Source organism: Psilocybe cubensis, chromosome 5 (genome assembly GCF_017499595.1).
Source record: "Psilocybe cubensis strain MGC-MH-2018 chromosome 5, whole genome shotgun sequence".
Taxonomy (NCBI): Eukaryota; Fungi; Basidiomycota; class Agaricomycetes; order Agaricales; family Agrocybaceae; genus Psilocybe; species Psilocybe cubensis.
Window position 1 is genome coordinate 2165532 of NC_063003.1, and position 18360 is coordinate 2183891.

The window sequence follows — 18360 nt, forward strand, 5'->3', positions numbered from 1 at the left end:
CTGCTGCCCACCTTTGAACACTTTCTCTCTAGTACGACCCGCTCATCCAGCCTGCACTCCTGAGACACAACATCACTTTGACCACCAACGCCACAAAGAATCGCCTCTGCGCGGTACAGCGCCGCCGTGCTGCCCGCATTTGGACTTTTCCAGCCAACGTCAAGAATCTCCACTATCCATCTGCGTCGCTCGCGGTTGGCCACCACTATCCATCTGCGTCGCTCGCGGTTGGCCACCATCGCTCCAATTTGACGTTGTCGGAGTGCGTACGAATCAACTGGAAGGTGCGTCGCATTGTCTTGCACAGTGCACAGTCACTGATATGATATGATAGCAAAACAAACATCTACTGGACGACGACGACGACTGGCCAGGCGGCGACAACTCTTCTCCTTCTCCAAACCCCCCTCCAACCCAAACACCAACCACACCTCCCCTCTCCCACCTGACTGGCTCGACCTCATCACCCCATCTCCGACGCCGCAACCTACCTGTCAGGGTTTCTCCAGTTTCCCCTCTTTATCTTCACAGAATTATCTTATCCTTTCATTATCTTATCAATTATCTGATTAGATAGTTTATTTCTTTCATCACAGCCTTCTTGCTCCACTTCTTTCTAGTAAATTCTATATGATTCCTAGTCTTACTCATTCTTTTTCTATATGATGTCACTTTTATTCTTTAACCTTCCTTTATGATGTAATGTAGGGAATATTCTAGAATAGCTGTAGAGTATAAATACTGGACTTGTAGGTAGCTGTAGCTTCAGCTTCAATCTCTTAGGATATCCACTATCATTGGTGTGATCTCTTAGAACCATTGAATCTCTCTCACTCTCTTATTCTCTCTTTGCTCTCTTACTCTCCCTCTGCTCTCTCTCTCTCTCTCTCTTGCTTAATCTTTGTTGGTGGCCTTGTCACACTGATTATAGTGTTGCCCTGACAGAAGATTGAAGCTCTCTCAAGACAACTCCACCATCTCTCTTTCAACACCAAACTCTTCACCTCTTCAACCTCTTCAACACCATTACCTCAACCTTCTTTCTCCACTTCCAACCCACCAACCTCTTCATCAACCTCTTCACCAATCTTCTTACCAATCTCTACATCTCCACCAATCTTCAACATCCTCCTCAAAACCTTTCCTCAAGACCTTTCCTCAAGACCTTTGGCTCATCATCTTTCCTACTCTCTGTTGTGTGCTGTGTGTGAACTTAGTAGATAGGGATACCAACTGTTGGGGCAGACACAGTCCTACTAGTGTTCTGTTTTTGGTGGTCTAGGAAATATCCAGTAACCCTGTGATCCTAGGTTTAGAGCCCTGAGTGGTGTGACAACTGGGTATCCAGTAGATAGATATTTTTTTAGAATACTTAGTATAGTTTCAAGGGCACTTTCAGTAGATAGCTTCTCCCACACACACATCAGAGAGCCTACCTACCCCTACCCATGGACATGGACCCCTCCCAATTGCCTCCCACCACTCCTTCTGTGGAAGAGCTCATGCATCAGGTCCAGCTCCTTACCCAAGAGTTGAATTTTCTTAGACAGCAACAGCAGTCATTATCCACTCTACCACACCCTCAGCAACCAGTCAGTCAGTCACCATCACCACCACCACCACCACCACCTGCTGCTCTAGATATTCACTCTTTCCCTACCCCTCATGTTGCCCCTTCCTGTTCACACTCTGCCATTAAAGTCTCACCTCCAGATCCATTTGATGGTTCTATGGAGAAGGCAGAAAACTTCCTCAGTCAGCTTAAATTATATTTCTATGGGAAAGGGATTACAGATGACTTTCAGAAAGTTATTTGTGCTCTATCTCATATGAAAGGAGGTACTGCTGGGAAGTGGGCATATGAGAAGACTAAAGTAATAGACAATGCTCAGTCCCAAGAAGGTCTTTGGGCTGACTTTGTTTATGAATTTAGGGAAGTGTTTGCAGATCCAGACCCCTCCAACACAGCTAAGCATAAAATGCACATGCTCAAGCAAGGCAGACAGACTGCTGATGAGTATGTTGCTAGCTTCAGGGCTCTGATCTCAGATACTGGGTATAATGATGCTGCTTTGGTAGACCAATTCAAGGCTGGGCTTAATGAAAATCTCAGGAATGCAGTCTACTATGTTCCTGACATGCCCAAAACCTTGGATGGATGGATTAAATGGAGTACTAGGCTAGATAGGCAGTGGAGACAGAGTGAGGCCTTTACCAAGTCTCTTTCCTCCTCCTCTTCTTCTCCCTTCCTTAAAGCCCCAACTCCCAAGGCTGTTCCTAAGCCTACTCCAAATCCTCCAGTCTTTTCCAACAGCAGCTCAAGGACTTTTGGTGCTCAGGCAAAGCAACCAGATGTAGTTCCCATGGAGGTTGACTCTGGATGGAAGTCAGTTAGGCCAATTGTTTGCTTCAAGTGCAGAAAGCCTGGTCATAAGGCTGTAAACTGCAGGTCATCAGTTAACATCAATGCTATGACCCATGAAGAACTGGCTGACTACTTTGGGAAATTAATCTTGGAAGGCAAGGAGCAGAAAGATGAGGAAAAGAAAAATTTTTAGAAGCACCATTGGTGAAAGACATGTCCCAATGGAATAGATTTAATGTACTAGAAAATGAAATTGACAGACTTGATCCTCAGTCTTCAGATTCTGGTGCAGAAATCATGTCTTCTTCTTCCTCTCTTTCTACCTTCCCTGAAAAGATCTACATCCTCAACCATAATCCTAAAACCTCTACCCATTTGTCTGTCATCTTAAAGACAATGGACACAGAGAAAAGGTTATCTGTTGATGCTTTGCTTGATTCTGGAGCTACTGGCCTCTTTCTGCATTCTGGTTTTGTGAAGTATCATAATCTCAATACAAGGAAACTTCCTAGAGCCATTCCAGTCTATAATGTTGATGGTACTCTCAACAAGAGTGGCTCTATCCATGAGGAAGTAGACTTAATTATGGTACACAAAAACCATACAGAAAGGGCCACCTTTGCTGTTTGTGACTTGGGAGACAAATCTGCTATCATTGGACATACTTGGCTTTGGCACCATAATCCAGATGTTGATTGGAAGACAGGAGATGTTCAGTTTATTAGATGTCCCTCTGACTGCCAAATGGAAGCCAAAAGAGCCAGAAGAAAAAGGCAGAGAATAGCTGCAGTCAAAAGGAGGAAACTCCCTCAATTTGATGAAGAAGAAGATGATTCTATTGAAGATTCTTCTGATTCTGAGATTGAGCCTGAGGACAGAATTTTTATCTCATACCTTCATCCTCAGAAGCAGTCTATTAATGCTACTTCTACTATGTCTCAAAGATTAGCAGAAGAGTCTCATCAGCAAGCTGTTTCCCCTAAGAAAACCTTTGAAGAAACTGTTCCTAAGCACTATCATCAGTTTAAAGGTGTTTTTTCAAAGGAATCTTTTGATAGGCTACCAGACAGAAAGCCTTGGGATCATGCTATTGAGCTGAAACCTGGTTCTGAACCTTACAGATCCAAGATTTATCCTCTTTCTCCCAATGAACAAAAGGAACTTGATGCCTTTTTAGAGGAAAATCTGAAGTCTGGCAGGATTAGACCCTCCAAGTCACCTATGGCCTCCCCTGTATTCTTTGTCAAGAAGAAGGATGGATCTCTTAGGCTTGTCCAGGACTATAGGAAACTGAATGAAATGACCATCAAGAACTCCTACCCCCTTCCATTGATTTCTGACATTATCACCAAACTCAGCAAAGCCAAATACTTCACCAAACTTGATGTTAGGTGGGGATTTAACAATGTCAGAATCAAAAAGGGAGATGAATGGAAAGCAGCCTTTAGAACCAATAGAGGGCTGTTTGAACCATTGGTCATGTTCTTTGGTTTAACCAATAGTCCTGCTACCTTCCAAACTATGATGAATGATATCTTTATTGAGCTCATTGATGGAAATGTTGTCATTGTCTACATGGATGACATTTTAATTTTCACTGAGACTCTTGATCATCATAGAGAGGTAGTCAAGCAAGTTCTGCAAATCCTAGAACAGAACAAACTCTACCTTAAAGCAGAGAAATGTGAATTTGAAAAGGAAAAGATTGAATATCTTGGACTAATCATTTCACAAGGCAGGATTGAGATGGATCCTGTTAAGGTAGAGGGAGTTTTTAAATGGCCTGAACCTGAAAATGTCAAGGATGTCCAATCATTCTTGGGATTTGTTAATTTTTATAGAAGGTTCATAGAGGATTTTGCAGACATTGCTAAGCCCCTTCATGAATTGACAAAGAAAGGAACAGTCTGGAGATGGGGTCTTAGACAGCAGGAAGCCTTTGACCAGTTAAAGAAGAAAGTCACTTCTTCACCTGTCTTGATTTTCCCTGATGATAACAAGCCATATAAAGTTGAAGCAGACAGTTCAGATTATGCTACTGGGGCTGTTTTATCTCAGGAAGGATCAGATGGGAAATGGCATCCTGTAGCCTTTATGTCTAAGAGTCTATCTGAAGTAGAAAGGAATTATGAGATCCATGACAAAGAGATGCTGGCTATTATCAGAGCACTAGATGAATGGAGACATTATCTTGAAGGAACCCAACATTCCTTTGAGATTTGGACAGACCACAAAAACTTAGAGTACTTTATGGTTGCCCAAAAGCTCAGCAGAAGGCAAGCCAGATGGTCACTCTTCCTGTCCAGATTTGATTTTACTCTTCATCATAGGCCTGGTAAAAGATCTCTTAAGCCAGATGCTTTGTCTAGGAGACCAGATCATAAAAAGGGAGAGAATGATAACCAAAATGTAGTTCTCCTCAAACCTTCCTACTTTAAAATCCAGGCTCTCAAGCAGGGTCATGCTACCATTACTGGTGCAGAAAATGATCTTCTTAAGAAGATTAGAGAAGCTAAGGAGATGGATGAAAAGGTGGTCAAGGCAGTTCAGGAGCTCAAGAAATCTTCAACCAAGAAGATTGAAGGACAGGAATGGTCAGAAGAACAAGGTCTTATTCTCTATAGGGGGAAGGTGTATGTTCCCAAGGACAAAGATCTTAGAAGAAAGATTGTGGAACTGCACCATAATGCCTTCATTGCTGGACATCCAGGGAAATGGAAGACAATTGAGCTAGTCTCTAGGAATTATTGGTGGCCAGGAATGTCACATTTTATTGCAGCCTATACCAGAGGTTGTGATAGATGCAACAGAACCAAAACCTTTCCAGCCAAACCTCTTGGTCTTTTAATTCCTACTGAGATTCCCTCTGATGTCTGGCAATGCATCTCTGTGGACTTTATTATGGGGTTACCAGAATGTCAAGGGTATAATGCCATTATGGTGGTTGTGGATAGACTTAGTAAAATGATCCACATTATCCCTACTACAGATGAAGTCACTTCTGAAGGGACAGCCAGACTATACAGAGATTATGTCTGGAAACACCATGGCTTACCCATTAAAATTCTGTGTGATAGAGGTCCACAGTTTGTCTCAAGGTTTATGAAAGAACTCAACTCAATACTTGGTATCCAGACAGCCTCATCTACAGCCTACCATCCCCAAACTGATGGTCAGACTGAAAGAGTTAACCAAGAAATTGAGCAGTATCTTAGACTCTTTATAAACCATAGACAAGATGATTGGGTTGAATGGTTAGCTCTAGCTGAATTCTCTTATAACAATAGAGTTCAGGCTTCAACCAGGCAGACACCATTCATGCTCAATAATGGCAGACATCCCAGAATGGGCACTGAACCCCTTAGAGATAGTAAAATGGACACTGTGGATACCTTTGTGAAAAATATGGAAGAAGCCAGGAAAGAAGCAGAGTCTGCACTTAGAAAAGCTGCTGATGATATGGCTAAATTCTATAATAGACACAGAGGTACTCCAACTCAGTACAAAGTTGGGGATTTGGTATGGTTGGATGGCAAGGACCTCAAAACTGATAGGCCCTCCAAAAAATTGGATGATAAAAGATATGGGCCTTACAAAATTACCAAAGTTATTAGCCCTAATGCCTATGAGCTTAAGCTGCCATCTACCATGAAAATCCATCCAGTGTTCAATGTGGTTAAACTTCTACCTTATCACCCAGATATTGTAGGAAGAAAGCCTCCTTCTAGACCACCACCTGTCATTCAAGGAGAAAATCCTGAGTGGGAAGTTGAATTTATCAAGGACAGTAGACTTTTTAGAAACAAACTTCAATATTTGGTCAAGTGGAAGAACTATCCTAATGAAGAATGCACTTGGGAGCCTGCAGAGCATTTGAAAAATGCTTCTAAGGCTATCAAGGACTTCCATGCCAAACATCCTTCAGCACCTAGAAGGATTTCTGCTGTGACCTTTGATAGACTTTCTTTCACTCCTATTATTAACTTTACTGAACCTCCTCCTCTTCTTAAACCCTCTAAACTAACCCATCCATGTGCACATTGTGGAAAATGTGCCTTAGAGAGGGGGTGATGTCAGGGTTTCTCCAGTTTCCCCTCTTTATCTTCACAGAATTATCTTATCCTTTCATTATCTTATCAATTATCTGATTAGATAGTTTATTTCTTTCATCACAGCCTTCTTGCTCCACTTCTTTCTAGTAAATTCTATATGATTCCTAGTCTTACTCATTCTTTTTCTATATGATGTCACTTTTATTCTTTAACCTTCCTTTATGATGTAATGTAGGGAATATTCTAGAATAGCTGTAGAGTATAAATACTGGACTTGTAGGTAGCTGTAGCTTCAGCTTCAATCTCTTAGGATATCCACTATCATTGGTGTGATCTCTTAGAACCATTGAATCTCTCTCACTCTCTTATTCTCTCTTTGCTCTCTTACTCTCCCTCTGCTCTCTCTCTCTCTCTCTCTTGCTTAATCTTTGTTGGTGGCCTTGTCACACTGATTATAGTGTTGCCCTGACACTACCTCTCCACACACCTCCTCCTAACTTAGCTCTTCACTATACTCGCCCTCATCCTCGTAGCATGTACCTACCGGTGTTTCCTGCGCGCACGCCAGCTCTTTTCCTTGGAACTTGGGCACTCCATCCCAGCACGCACCGTCCTTCTTACTGGGATCCCCCGCACACTGCGCGCCGAACGTCGGTTGGCAGAGTACTGGGAGAACATGGGACTCGGCGTTGAGAGTGTCAGCCTCGTGCGCGAGGTCGGTAGCCTCAAGGGGTTGCTTGACGAGCGCACCAAGAGGCTATTGGCGTCATGAGGTGCTGGGTCGATTACATCGTACGACCCCGAATCGTCTGGCGTCGCTCCTTTAGTCGACATTGACATTGAAGACCAGCAATCGACTCAGCAAAATCAATTGGTGGCGCCTCATCGATTGCAGGGAGCGGGTGGTGGTTGATCTGATGTTGGCTGGATAGGGTGGCAACACGATGAAAGACAGTAAGCAGCAGCCCGATAACTGTTAAAATTTACTGACCGACAAAGCGTTCTCCATCGAGTTCTGGCACTACCACAATGGGATTGATGCAATGACAGGGGTAGACTGCGATGGTAAGTTGCACCGCTCATCGACGGACAGATGCTAACGTCTGAAGGCGTCGTCAAAGTGGATATGATGCGCAGAACTGCGGAGGATACGAGGCGGTGGAGAGTGTTGACGCTGAGCAGGAGGGGTTGATGAGTATTGGGCAGGAGTAGTGATACAGGAGCAGGCTACAGGGATTGGTGGTGCGATGAGTAACGGTAAGTATCACAACAAGCTACTGACGCACCTTGGAAGTGCACTGCTGCTAACCCCGTTTCCATAGATGTTGAGTCAATGACGCGGCGACGCCAACGCTCGCTCGTTGCTGCGCAGAGAGGCAAGTCGGGCCCTACACGCCCACTACTCATTGGCACTGTCTGTAGCGCATGGCGATGTGTCGCGCAGAGCACCTACGCGAGGTCCGGCTGACGTGCATCTGCCGTGGGCCCAGCTACACCGTCATAATGGAGAGTGCAAGACTTCTCCACCGCCTTAAGATCCACACGGCAAATCTGTTTGGGTACGATAAGGCCGGTTCGACGAGTGTGTTCAGTGGGCTGAGGAGCACTTTGAGCAAATGCGGGAGGCGGCGAAGAACCCGCTCGATGTACGTATTTTTTTTCTTCTCAACCCGCATTTTTTTCTCATTTTTTTGTTGATAATTAGGGTACGAGATGGTGGCAAAAGGCAGACGACCCATGGCAATTACGCAGTCCACCACGGAAACCCCACCGCACCTGTACGGCTCACACCTTGTCATAATGACAAACATGGGCAACATACCTGCGGCTCGACCGCATATCGACTACGACCTGACGACAATGCCAGACATCGACTTGCTGTCGCACAAATCAAACTGGGAGATATCAAAGAAGGAAAGATATGTATTCCTCATAGGTCCAATTTCCCATAGACTAAGACATCAAACAGCACGCACAAATTAATGGCCGCAACGTTGAGCGCTTTGATGAGCTGCCCAACGTGTCTAGAAGGATGTACACTAGCTACAGAGTTCTATTGTGCTTGTGCCGTGACCTTTGCTGCTGGCTCATCCACCACCTCACAACTGCCACTGCCCTCGTTATTGATCTCGTTAAGTTGAGTGTTTGGTTTGTTGTGTCCGATGTCTGAATTAATTTGTGTACAGATTATTGTTGAGGCCTCAACTGCCCTGGCCGCCATTTTTTGCTGCGCCCGCTGTGTGATAAAATTTTGCCATTTGGCCTCCCGCTCAGCAGCAGCAGCGCGTTCTTTTGCCCTTTCCTCTGCAGTCTGCAGAGTATGCTTTAGCGGCAATAACAAAATTCTGCAGATCAAAGGCACATACCTTTTTTATCTTGACTATTTTTGGTTCATACTGACACCAGCATTCATCTGATTCCAATTCACATTCAGAATGGCTGCATTCAACCTCAGATTCTTTGGAGGAGCTGTCCGTGTCGACCCAAGCTGGTTGTGGTGCTGGCTTTTCCGGAGTATCAGCAATAAATGCTAATGGTATTCCGACTATTGTAGGTGGTGCTTCGTTGGTATTTTCTAGCATAGTAGCTGAAGAGTTAATAGCTGTAGCCTGTTGTAGAACTACAAAAGCAGTAGGTTTGAGTTAAAAGAACATTTCAGCCGCCGTTCTTTAAATTTCTGTTGAAAAAGGCATATAATTACATTATAAGGTGCATATCATGTGCTAGTGTGACGGTCACTGTTTGTTTTGTGTTTTCCAGGCTGTCATTCTCTTGTTCTCAACCACACACTTTCCAACTAGCATTTTTCGCATTTGTCAATGCTGGCTCAGGAATATTCTAGCCAGGACATACACTGATCAGTGTTGGCAATGCAGGGCATCCACGTTCCTCAAAATGTAGCCATTTGTACCCCTTTTCATCCGCTTGTTTTTTGATTTTGCCTCATTTTTCTGCCGTGCATGCTTTTTTCCCTCTAATAAGGCCAAGGTATGCAATACGTTTCTATATGTCTTCTTACTTGTACCAACCTGGTGGTGCATTTCATCCAGGTGCACAAGGATCTTCGTCCCATGGCCGTGTCACTGGCACACCAGAGCAACCTAATGTGGTGACTCAGCATGGCCATAATGCACCTACCTATCCAGTAGGATTTAACGGTGGGCCTCCGTATACACAGAATGAGCGCAATCATGCACTGGGCGGAGGTATGTTTGAAGTCACATTTCTTATATATCTTGATTTACTACTTAGATTTAGGTATGCCAACTTCGGATAACTCATTCTATCCAAGTCATTCCCAGCCTCAGATGCCAGCACCCACAACCGCTTCAACACCTGGCTATCAGGCACGATATGGCCATCACCTCGAACCCAATGCGTCATCTTCATCCATGTCATCCGACACCACTTCTCTGAATGAAATCTCAGCCCCCGACACTTCAACACTTCAAACACAGCTGGCCTTTTATAAGCGTCGGATTGAAGAGTATGAAATGGGCAATGAAGAGCGGTCCCGGAAGTCCAAAAAGGCAAAGACAAGGCAAGTTTGTTGATAACCAAACTTTCTGTTGCAGTCGCATTCATCATTATAACTTTTAGGGAGAAGCCCCCCGAGCGATGCTTTTGAAAGGCTGTCAGCCTTTATGTGAGCGCACAAGAACTGTATCGAGACTGGAACAATGATTATTTAGAAAGGAATGGTATGGCTTCGGCAAAGTTTAGGGATGTTGACACCAAACGAAAGTATGTTTCTTTTTTGTTTATATTGTTAATACTTATATTCTCTTTTGAGTCTAGCTTCGATTGTAATGTTTCTAGCTTCAATAAGCTCTTAGAATACATTCCAAGGCTTCAAATGATGATAGACAGAGATGCCAGAAGCCAAGAGATAAGGGAATATCTACACAAGGTATGTGATTATTTGATGAAATGTGAATGACTAAATGTCATTTTTCTACAGATTGATCAGGGTGGAAATGCAGCCCGCTCAGACGATTGCAACCACATTAAGGAATTCCTTAGAGACTTCCTTAATGCCGAGCACCGCCCTGAGGTTTTGTTTACAAAAGAACGGACTGGATGTGGTGTGCAGAATGACATAACCGGTAAATATCTTTGTCCGATTCATTACAACTGGGATGACCCCAGGTAAGTTGCTTATTTTTTTTCTTGTACTCTATCTAAGATTATCGATTAGTGTTCGCACACGTATCCGTGCGGGTGATATTATGGATCCGAAATTCCCGATTTTTGTCAATTATTATCTTCGGTTTTTGTATCCTGATGGATATGAGCTGCCACCTAATGGTAGAGTCGAGCATTTGTTTTTACAAAGTCTGATCTTGGTCAAGGTATGTAATCTACTTTTGTTTCTTTCTAATTCTTATATTAGTCCGTCTAGGTATGGTGCTATATTTTTACCTCACCAGGATCAGCCGAAGCCATTATCAAAAATCCTAATGGCGGACCTCCTATTCGAAATCGAGCCTACGCTCCATCAACCAAATCGACTAAAACAAATGTTGCCCGCTTGATAGGAATGACCAGTGTTACAGCCCATAGCATTGCCTATACTGTTATCATGGTATGTTTACTTCTTTTGTCTTTTGCATTCACAGCATCTTAAATTTCAATATAGACAGGCTTCAACCTTACGGATGCTTTGTTTTGGACCTCGAAATACAATAACTTCAACTTCCATGCACTCTATGATTTCATTGTGGACTATTTCCGGGAATCAACACCAGAATCTGAGGATCTTCTGCGATGGTGGAATAGGTACGAGGTTCTATGATAATTTTCTATTTTAGCTTAATATATTCTATTAGCATGGTTTTTCCCAATGGTGTCGGCGCTGCTATTGACAGAACGGAAGCATCTACAAATGCTTCTTATTCACTTCTAGAAGCTTCTCGTGCTACCGCTTCAACTACTTTCTCAACTTAATTCTTCTTATCTTGTAATCGACCAGTAGTTGCTTGCTCGAAATGTCATTTTTCACATACTAATACTACACTGTACTGTATAATATGGTACAGTGGACTGGTATCATGTACCACATGATATGGATTGAATAAATTCATTAATACACTGAATAACATGCCACTATACATGGTAACCTACATTGTACCATACTGTGTGCAATTCTCGAATCTGAGGAGGTCTTACAGACACCCGTCACATGGGTGGGTCGGGTGTACCAAGATTGATACTAAGGTGTCCGACTTGGATGATCGGCCCCATGGTGTCCGACTCAAACTGCAACTTGTAAGAGGAGTTGGTGCAAATTAGGTCAGAGGTTTGGAGTCACTGTCGTTCAACGTTGTGGATTATACATTGAACTCTGCACTATTTTTTTATTTAAGAGCTATTCTATGTATGACTAGACTACTCCGAGTTTCCCAGATCTTCGCGGACACTATGCCTCTCTTCTAACTTAGTAAGAGTTTTTGCAATGCATCTATCTATGTATGCATGATATCGTCTATCAGTGTCCGCTACCTTCAATTTGGCAACCTCCGCCATATAAAGCCTATGTGCGGCGTCTTTGTATGAAATGCCAAGGCTTTGTTTCAAGGCTTGCACTTCACTATGAAGTGCAAGCATCTCATGGTCGGTTAAAGACTACCAACATTATTAGTTCCATTCATCGTACTATATATCATACTATTGAAATGGACTCACGTTTTCAGGAGGCACACGTAGAATACCTGATAGAGTGAGATATGAGTCGGATTGTTTGGCGTTGGGCTTCTATATCTTATGGTCAGTAAATAAGTTTTGACGGACTGTTAATTCAGACTTACTCGAGTGAGGTCGGCATTATTAACAATCGGATCTTCTTTAGAACCCAAAACTGCCAAATCGTGCTCCAATGACGGAATCATGAAGCGGGGGACAACATATTTGATGTTATCGGGGCCGTCGATGGCAATATAACCTTCCGGGATTTTAGGGGAGGAATTCTGGGCACTCATATTGATGAGATTTTGAAGGCCACATCATGATCTCTTTATATATTTGTCGGACCAAGGCCGCTTTTGGGTACGCGACTGATCGGACAAGCGCGTCAGGGCGCGATCAATTTGATATCTTTAGGTCATGTGATCGTTTAGCAGGCAGATAGCAAGCAACAGGCATGGTTCATCCGTTTCCCTGCTCTCTTTCCTTCATTCCACCACCACCTACATCTTTGCCATCAAGCACATTCAACCAAACACCAACTCAAGCACCCAATGGACTCCAAGATCACCGACGCAAAATCGCTCCGTCTCGCTCTCGCAAAGCTCGATGCCAATGTTAGGGATGCAGTGAGAAGTGGGGAGGTCAAGAAGGTGATGACAGACCTGAACGGCCTGCTGGTGCGCCTGTTATTTTTTTTTTTTACTGGCATGATACTAACTTGAAGATTTAGAAAGAGATTTTTCATGTCAAAAAGGCCCGCATCCATCCCGAAATCTTCAAAGAATTCGGGAACTTCGTGTGGTCCGTCATTGTGGATTACAAGAAATCGAGCAAAGCGAGCGATTTTGACATCGCCGGCTTCGTCACCAAGCATCGCAGTGCACTGGCAAACATCGAGGGTGGTAGTGCACTACCAGCCTCTACCTTACCCGACCAGCACAAGTCGGATGTCGGGGGGAATCCTGACATCGTGTCGGATACCTCTCGTGTCAAGGGTTCCGACGGGTCGGATACCTCTCGTGTCAAGGGTTCCGACGGGTCGGATACCTCTCGTATCAAGGTTTCCGACGGGTCGGGGTCGGCCCCGCCTCCAGACAACAGCAAAATGTCCAACCTGGAGTCGACCCCCACTCAAGGCCGCACACCCACACCTACAAACGTTGAGCGTCGGGAGTCCAATTCCGAGGCTCTTTCTGCCCAGCATCGCAAGGGCTTGAACATCATCACTCAAACTATGTCTGTCCATGCTGAGAGAACGTCGACGCCCTCTAATGCCACGATGCGTACGTACTTTTTCTAACATTTTGCATGATTTTGTTGTAATTAATGTGGTCTTGCTATATTTAACACGTCCAGGGCCTTCAAATCCGTCATCCCGCCCCGCAAATCTTACCCCGTCATTGCCGCCTAGCGCAGCAAACCCCATTGTCCCTCCTGCTAGCACCTCTTTCCGTTCGATGTCGACATCTAATCCCGTCGCTCTGCCTGCCAACAAAGCAAACGACATGACCAAAGCGCAGGGCAAGCCCAAGAGGACCTCCAAGGGTGGTGAGAGCACCAAGGACAACTTGAAACCACAGTCAGTCGGGATTTTTGCCCATGAGGTTGCAATGGCACATTTTGACCGCCCCGACAGCCCCGAAAACAAGTTTCGGGCTTTGAAGCTTCAGAAAATGCTCAAGGAAGGTCCGTCTCGGGAGCCCATATCTGGCTCTGAATACCAGGGATCGTCGTCGGAGAATGAGGAATCGGAGGAGGAGAAGGCCGTTGGAAAGCGCAAGAGGTCGTCAAAGGCTTCGACCCCAATTCTTGCAACAAAGTGCGATTGGTGCATCAAGTACAACACCCAATGCGACGAGATACTCGACAAAACTGGGAAACGTGCTTGTGCCATCTGCAACAGGCAGAAGAAGGGGTGTACATGGGGCGGTACACTTGTTTCCGAAAGTCGTCGGGCGCAGAAGGCTGCTGCACAGAACGCCAAAGCCAACACCAATGGTCCAACCAATGCAAATACGAAGACATTGAAGGCTACAAGAGCTCGAAAAGCCAAGAAGTCGGAGTCAAATCAAACCGACAGCGAGGTAATGCCACCCAAGAAAAAGGTCAAGAAGTCTCTTCCTTGTATGTGCCCTGAATATTTTGTTCCTATTTGTTTGAATCTCATAGTTTTCATAGATGTGGTGGACAGCGATGTCATTTCAGACGGTGCAAAGTCCGATCGCGAGTCCAAGCAAAAAAAGAACAAGCCATTGGATTCAGGTGAGTGCAACATTGTTGGTAGTGCATTACTTCAAAATTATTGATTCTTTGTTTTGAAGTTGATTACGTCGAGATTACCTCAGGTTCCGACACGTCCCAGTCCCCACCCAAACCCATTTCAAAGCCCACCCCTTCGACAACAGTTCCGCCCGCCCCTTCAAAAACAATGCCGCCCGCCCCTTCAACAACAATTCCGCCCACTCACTTGGCAACAATTCAAGCCCCACCACCACCACCTCAACGCCGTTTGCAGGACTCCGACCTGACCGATATTCCACTTGTTTCCGACCTCCTTAATCGGATGAACGAGATGGAAGTTACAACCTGCGCCCTTCAGGTTGACTTAGCCCTGCTGCGGACAACAAATGAAGAGCTGCAGGACGAGCTTACTAGCGTAAAGTCGGCACATACATCACTCAAGCGTCGTTACGATGACCTATATGAAAGGGTCACCCAACATCGTAAATCTGCAGCGGATTGTCAGTCGGCTTTTGCGTTGAAGTGGGGGAGTGGGATGAGCAAAATCAAGGCCGAGGTCAAGTATCTTTCTGACTGCCTTGAGAGGACAGAAGATTCCCTCGTCGTCCTTGAAGGACGTGTTGATGATATTGACAAGCTTCATCAAATGCACAGCGACGGTGCGTATCTTTCTTGGGATGGGGAGTCCGATGGAAATGATTGTCCAATTCCAATGGACATGTCATCGGATGAGGCAAGCCATTCTCTGAATGCTGCCACTAACAACCCCACCAACCCCACCATTGACAAGCCCGCCTCCGACACGAAGTCCGACCCTGCCTCCGACGAGAAGTCCGACCCCGCCTCCGACGCGAAGTCCGACCCCGCCTCCGACAAGAAGTCTGACCCCGCTTCCGACGACAATTCCGACCCCGCCTCCGATGACGACGCTGATCCCGCTTCCAACAACAATTCAAATGCCGCTGCCAATGCCAACAAGGACACAGTAGAGGATGCTGTTAAGGCTAACAAATCCAATTCGGACAACAATCCTGATCCCATGAGTGGTGGTGATGTTTTTATTCCCCCACAACCACCCACTACTCCCCCAGCACTTCCATTGTCGCCACCACCAGCTTTGTAGAATGTCAATTGGAATGACTGTAGTTGATTGTGTCGGGCGTTTTTTTTTTAAAAAAAATATTTCTTTCAATATAATATATTTTGTTGGTCTCCCTATCTGCTGCTGAATTGTGTGATCCTAGGGTAGAATATCATTCTTAGTTGAAATCAATTGCTACTGCATTAAGTTGGGTAAAGTTGTCTAATTAACTTGTCCTTTCACGAGGACGTCGGACCCGTTTACCCTCTACTATTAATGATTCTTCTACCTCCTTTCTTTTCTTTCGATTTGTGGGCGCAGGTATGGCAGGAGTCGGAGTCGATACAGCAGCGGAAATGGGAGTTGAAGTCAATGCAGTAGTGGAAGCGGGAGTTGGTGCCAATGGAAGAGTAGACCCATGAGTTGGAATCAAAGGAAGTGCAGAAGCAGGAGTTGGAGCCGATGCAGAAGCTGACATGGGAGTCGGAGTCGATGTAGCAGCAGACGCGGGAGTTGGAGTCAATGTAGTAGCAGACGCGAGAGTCGGAGTTGATGTAGCAGCAGACGCGGGAGTCGGAGTCGATGTAGCAGCAGACATGGGAGTCAGAGTCGATGTAGCAGCGGAAGCAGGAGTTGGAAGAGTCACTTCCCCTGCTGCATTGGTTCCAAGTAGCATGTCAGAAACCTGCCATGCATTACGAAGATCTTGTTGATTTTGCTCATACTCCGCAATTTCAGCAGGAGTTGTAGGTGGTTTGCAAGGTCGGGGTCGGGGGCGAGGCTTGCTGGTATGTAATTGAGTATGATCGGCATTGACTTCACCTGGTCTATTCAAGAGAACTTGCATGTCCGATGGAAAAGGCTGCAAAGTAGTGGGAGTGGACTGATTAGCTGGTGTGACACCGCTAGTAGCAGGAGTTGCTGGTGTTGGAGTGCTAGTAGACTCGGCCATTATTGCTAATTGTAGCAATGAGATGAGGGCCTTGACATTGAAATCGGTAGACTCACTTCGCAAAGACGGGTCAATCATGCAATCCAAGATTATGTTGGCATTGGGGGATGTTGATGTCTGCATAGATTCCGGAGTAGACTCAAATGTGATCAGACTTGATCCGCCCTGCATGTCCTCAATACGTGTCAGAGCCTTCTTTGATTTCTTTGATTTTTTAACAGGTGGCCGACGCTTGGTCTTTTCTGTGTCAACAGTACGAGTTTCATCAGGATACCATGTATCCTCAACGTCATCTCCTTTTCTCCCCTTCTTAACCTTTCGAAACCTAAAAACTTGGCTTAGCGGAAATGTTTCCTGACGTGATCGGAGATGAGTGAACAAAGTGCGTAAGTCTTCAAGGTCAAGAAATCGGGGCCGTTTTAACTTGAAGCGGGGTGGCAAGTACTCTGGAGCAATAAACTTGGATTGGGAGAGCTCAATTGCCTCATAGGGTGTTTGCGAAGTGCGGCCATGTGTTGCAAGTTCTATTAAAAACTTAGTACCAGTAAAACTTATGGAAGTTCTCAATAGTATATACTTACTATAATTTTGTCCAAGATAAAGTCGTAGAAGTGACTCTAAATCTTTTCTATTGACCTTGGATGCATCAAAGTCTTGAGGCAGCATTGGGAATCCATCCGCGTCTTGATCAAGTATGAACATGTCGGATTTTGCCGTTACTTGCAACCCAGATGTTGCTCTTTCTTTTGCATTCAATAATCCGCGAACATAGGTACTTATTAGCCGCTTCATCTGGGTAACTTCATCTGGTTTTTGTTCTTCAAATAATGTTGAACAAACGCCAATAACACTGGCTACTTGATCATGACTGTGTATTGAATCAGTCGGAGTAAGTGAGTCGGAGTGAGTCGGAGTCGGTCGGAGTCATTATATAAGCAATATGAAAGCGGACTTGTGATTTCAAAACGCACACTTGGACTGACAACTGGCCAGTTTCATTAATCTGGCAAACAAATGTAATGCTCATTAATCCCATTTCCGCCCATTGCTGGATTGCCGCCTCATCTAGTGTCTTGAAAGCATACTTCCTTGCTTTCCTAAGCAAAACAAGTAAGCAATTAGGCCAATATTGTAATGAATTTGATCACTGACTTGCGTTTGTCCTCGTCGGAATATACCACTGAAGTATAATTTGATGCTTCTATGTCAAGCTGTCTCTTCTCGCGGTCGGACATTCGGGAAATAATGTTGCTCATTGCCTTCATACGGTTTTCAAAAACACCTGGTGTCCCAACTCCGGCTGATTCAATTCCAAGAATGCTGGCAATCTCCTTGTAGACCTCGTCCCTTCTATTATACCAGAGTACAGTGGTACGTTTTAATTTTTTACCCTTTGTTGCAGCCTTTGTAAGCCGCTCCCCCCTCCAGTTGTTTCGAATCCATGCAAGCAGTTTCTTTGGGATAAAATATTAGATCCGACCATTGTAATAGACATATAGCCATACCTATTGTGTAATCGGGGCAAGTCGGGGCCGACAGTTGTTAATAAAAAATACAAATACAGTGTCCGACAAACACAATTACCTTTGCCTCCTCCTGCATAAACTCTTTACTACGGCTCACAACCCTATTTTTACTCCAGTGATTGAAAAGAGCAGGTAGTATTTCACATACTACCTGCTTACGGTCAAGATTTGTCGACGCCTTGGTGTATTTGTCTTTGAATCTCTCAATAATTTCACGTTCATGGCGATCATACACCCTGACCAGTCTGTCATGAGCTCTAAACATGTCTTCCAGTATTGGATTTGGTGCTTCAGTACTGTCCATGCTGTACCAAGGAAAAAGGATAATGAAACTATGAGATAACTCTACATGTATGAGGACAGACCAACCTTGACAATTTTCAAGTGTTAAAAATCAAAACTGCGCTGGAAAGAGGTAATGGTGGGGAAGAATGAATGCAGACAAACGCTTCCCAGAA

At 44.7% G+C, this 18360-nt stretch overlaps 6 protein-coding genes across 6 annotated transcripts; 3 read left to right on the top strand and 3 right to left on the bottom strand.

Annotated features, from left to right (window-relative positions):
* Positions 1-7920: 7920 nt before the first annotated feature.
* JR316_0006150 (uncharacterized protein) lies at positions 7921-8369 on the top strand (the record flags this gene model as incomplete). The annotated part of the gene is made up of 2 exons (XM_047891899.1): positions 7921-8063; positions 8123-8369. The coding sequence occupies 2 exons, from the start codon at positions 7921-7923 to the stop codon at positions 8367-8369; spliced, it is 390 nt and encodes a 129-aa protein (XP_047749248.1).
* Positions 8370-8470: 101 nt separating this feature from the next.
* Positions 8471-8999, bottom strand: JR316_0006151 (uncharacterized protein; the record flags this gene model as incomplete). Its single annotated transcript, XM_047891900.1, has 2 exons — positions 8471-8728; positions 8784-8999. 2 exons carry the CDS (start codon positions 8997-8999, stop codon positions 8471-8473), a joined length of 474 nt encoding a protein of 157 aa, XP_047749249.1.
* A 425-nt stretch (positions 9000-9424) lies between these two features.
* Positions 9425-11364, top strand: JR316_0006152 (uncharacterized protein; the record flags this gene model as incomplete). The annotated part of the gene is made up of 9 exons (XM_047891901.1): positions 9425-9623; positions 9676-9962; positions 10049-10161; positions 10216-10327; positions 10379-10566; positions 10616-10769; positions 10820-11002; positions 11057-11196; positions 11247-11364. 9 exons carry the CDS (start codon positions 9425-9427, stop codon positions 11362-11364), a joined length of 1494 nt encoding a protein of 497 aa, XP_047749250.1.
* A 441-nt stretch (positions 11365-11805) lies between these two features.
* JR316_0006153 (uncharacterized protein) lies at positions 11806-12395 on the bottom strand (the record flags this gene model as incomplete). The annotated part of the gene is made up of 3 exons (XM_047891902.1): positions 11806-12042; positions 12103-12171; positions 12225-12395. The coding sequence occupies 3 exons, from the start codon at positions 12393-12395 to the stop codon at positions 11806-11808; spliced, it is 477 nt and encodes a 158-aa protein (XP_047749251.1).
* Positions 12396-12653: 258 nt separating this feature from the next.
* JR316_0006154 (uncharacterized protein) lies at positions 12654-15466 on the top strand (the record flags this gene model as incomplete). Its single annotated transcript, XM_047891903.1, has 5 exons — positions 12654-12779; positions 12833-13385; positions 13459-14226; positions 14281-14364; positions 14424-15466. The coding sequence occupies 5 exons, from the start codon at positions 12654-12656 to the stop codon at positions 15464-15466; spliced, it is 2574 nt and encodes an 857-aa protein (XP_047749252.1).
* Positions 15467-16066: 600 nt separating this feature from the next.
* Positions 16067-18206, bottom strand: JR316_0006155 (uncharacterized protein; the record flags this gene model as incomplete). The annotated part of the gene is made up of 6 exons (XM_047891904.1): positions 16067-16209; positions 16433-16900; positions 16958-17244; positions 17348-17473; positions 17529-17830; positions 17961-18206. The coding sequence occupies 6 exons, from the start codon at positions 18204-18206 to the stop codon at positions 16067-16069; spliced, it is 1572 nt and encodes a 523-aa protein (XP_047749253.1).
* Positions 18207-18360: the final 154 nt, after the last annotated feature.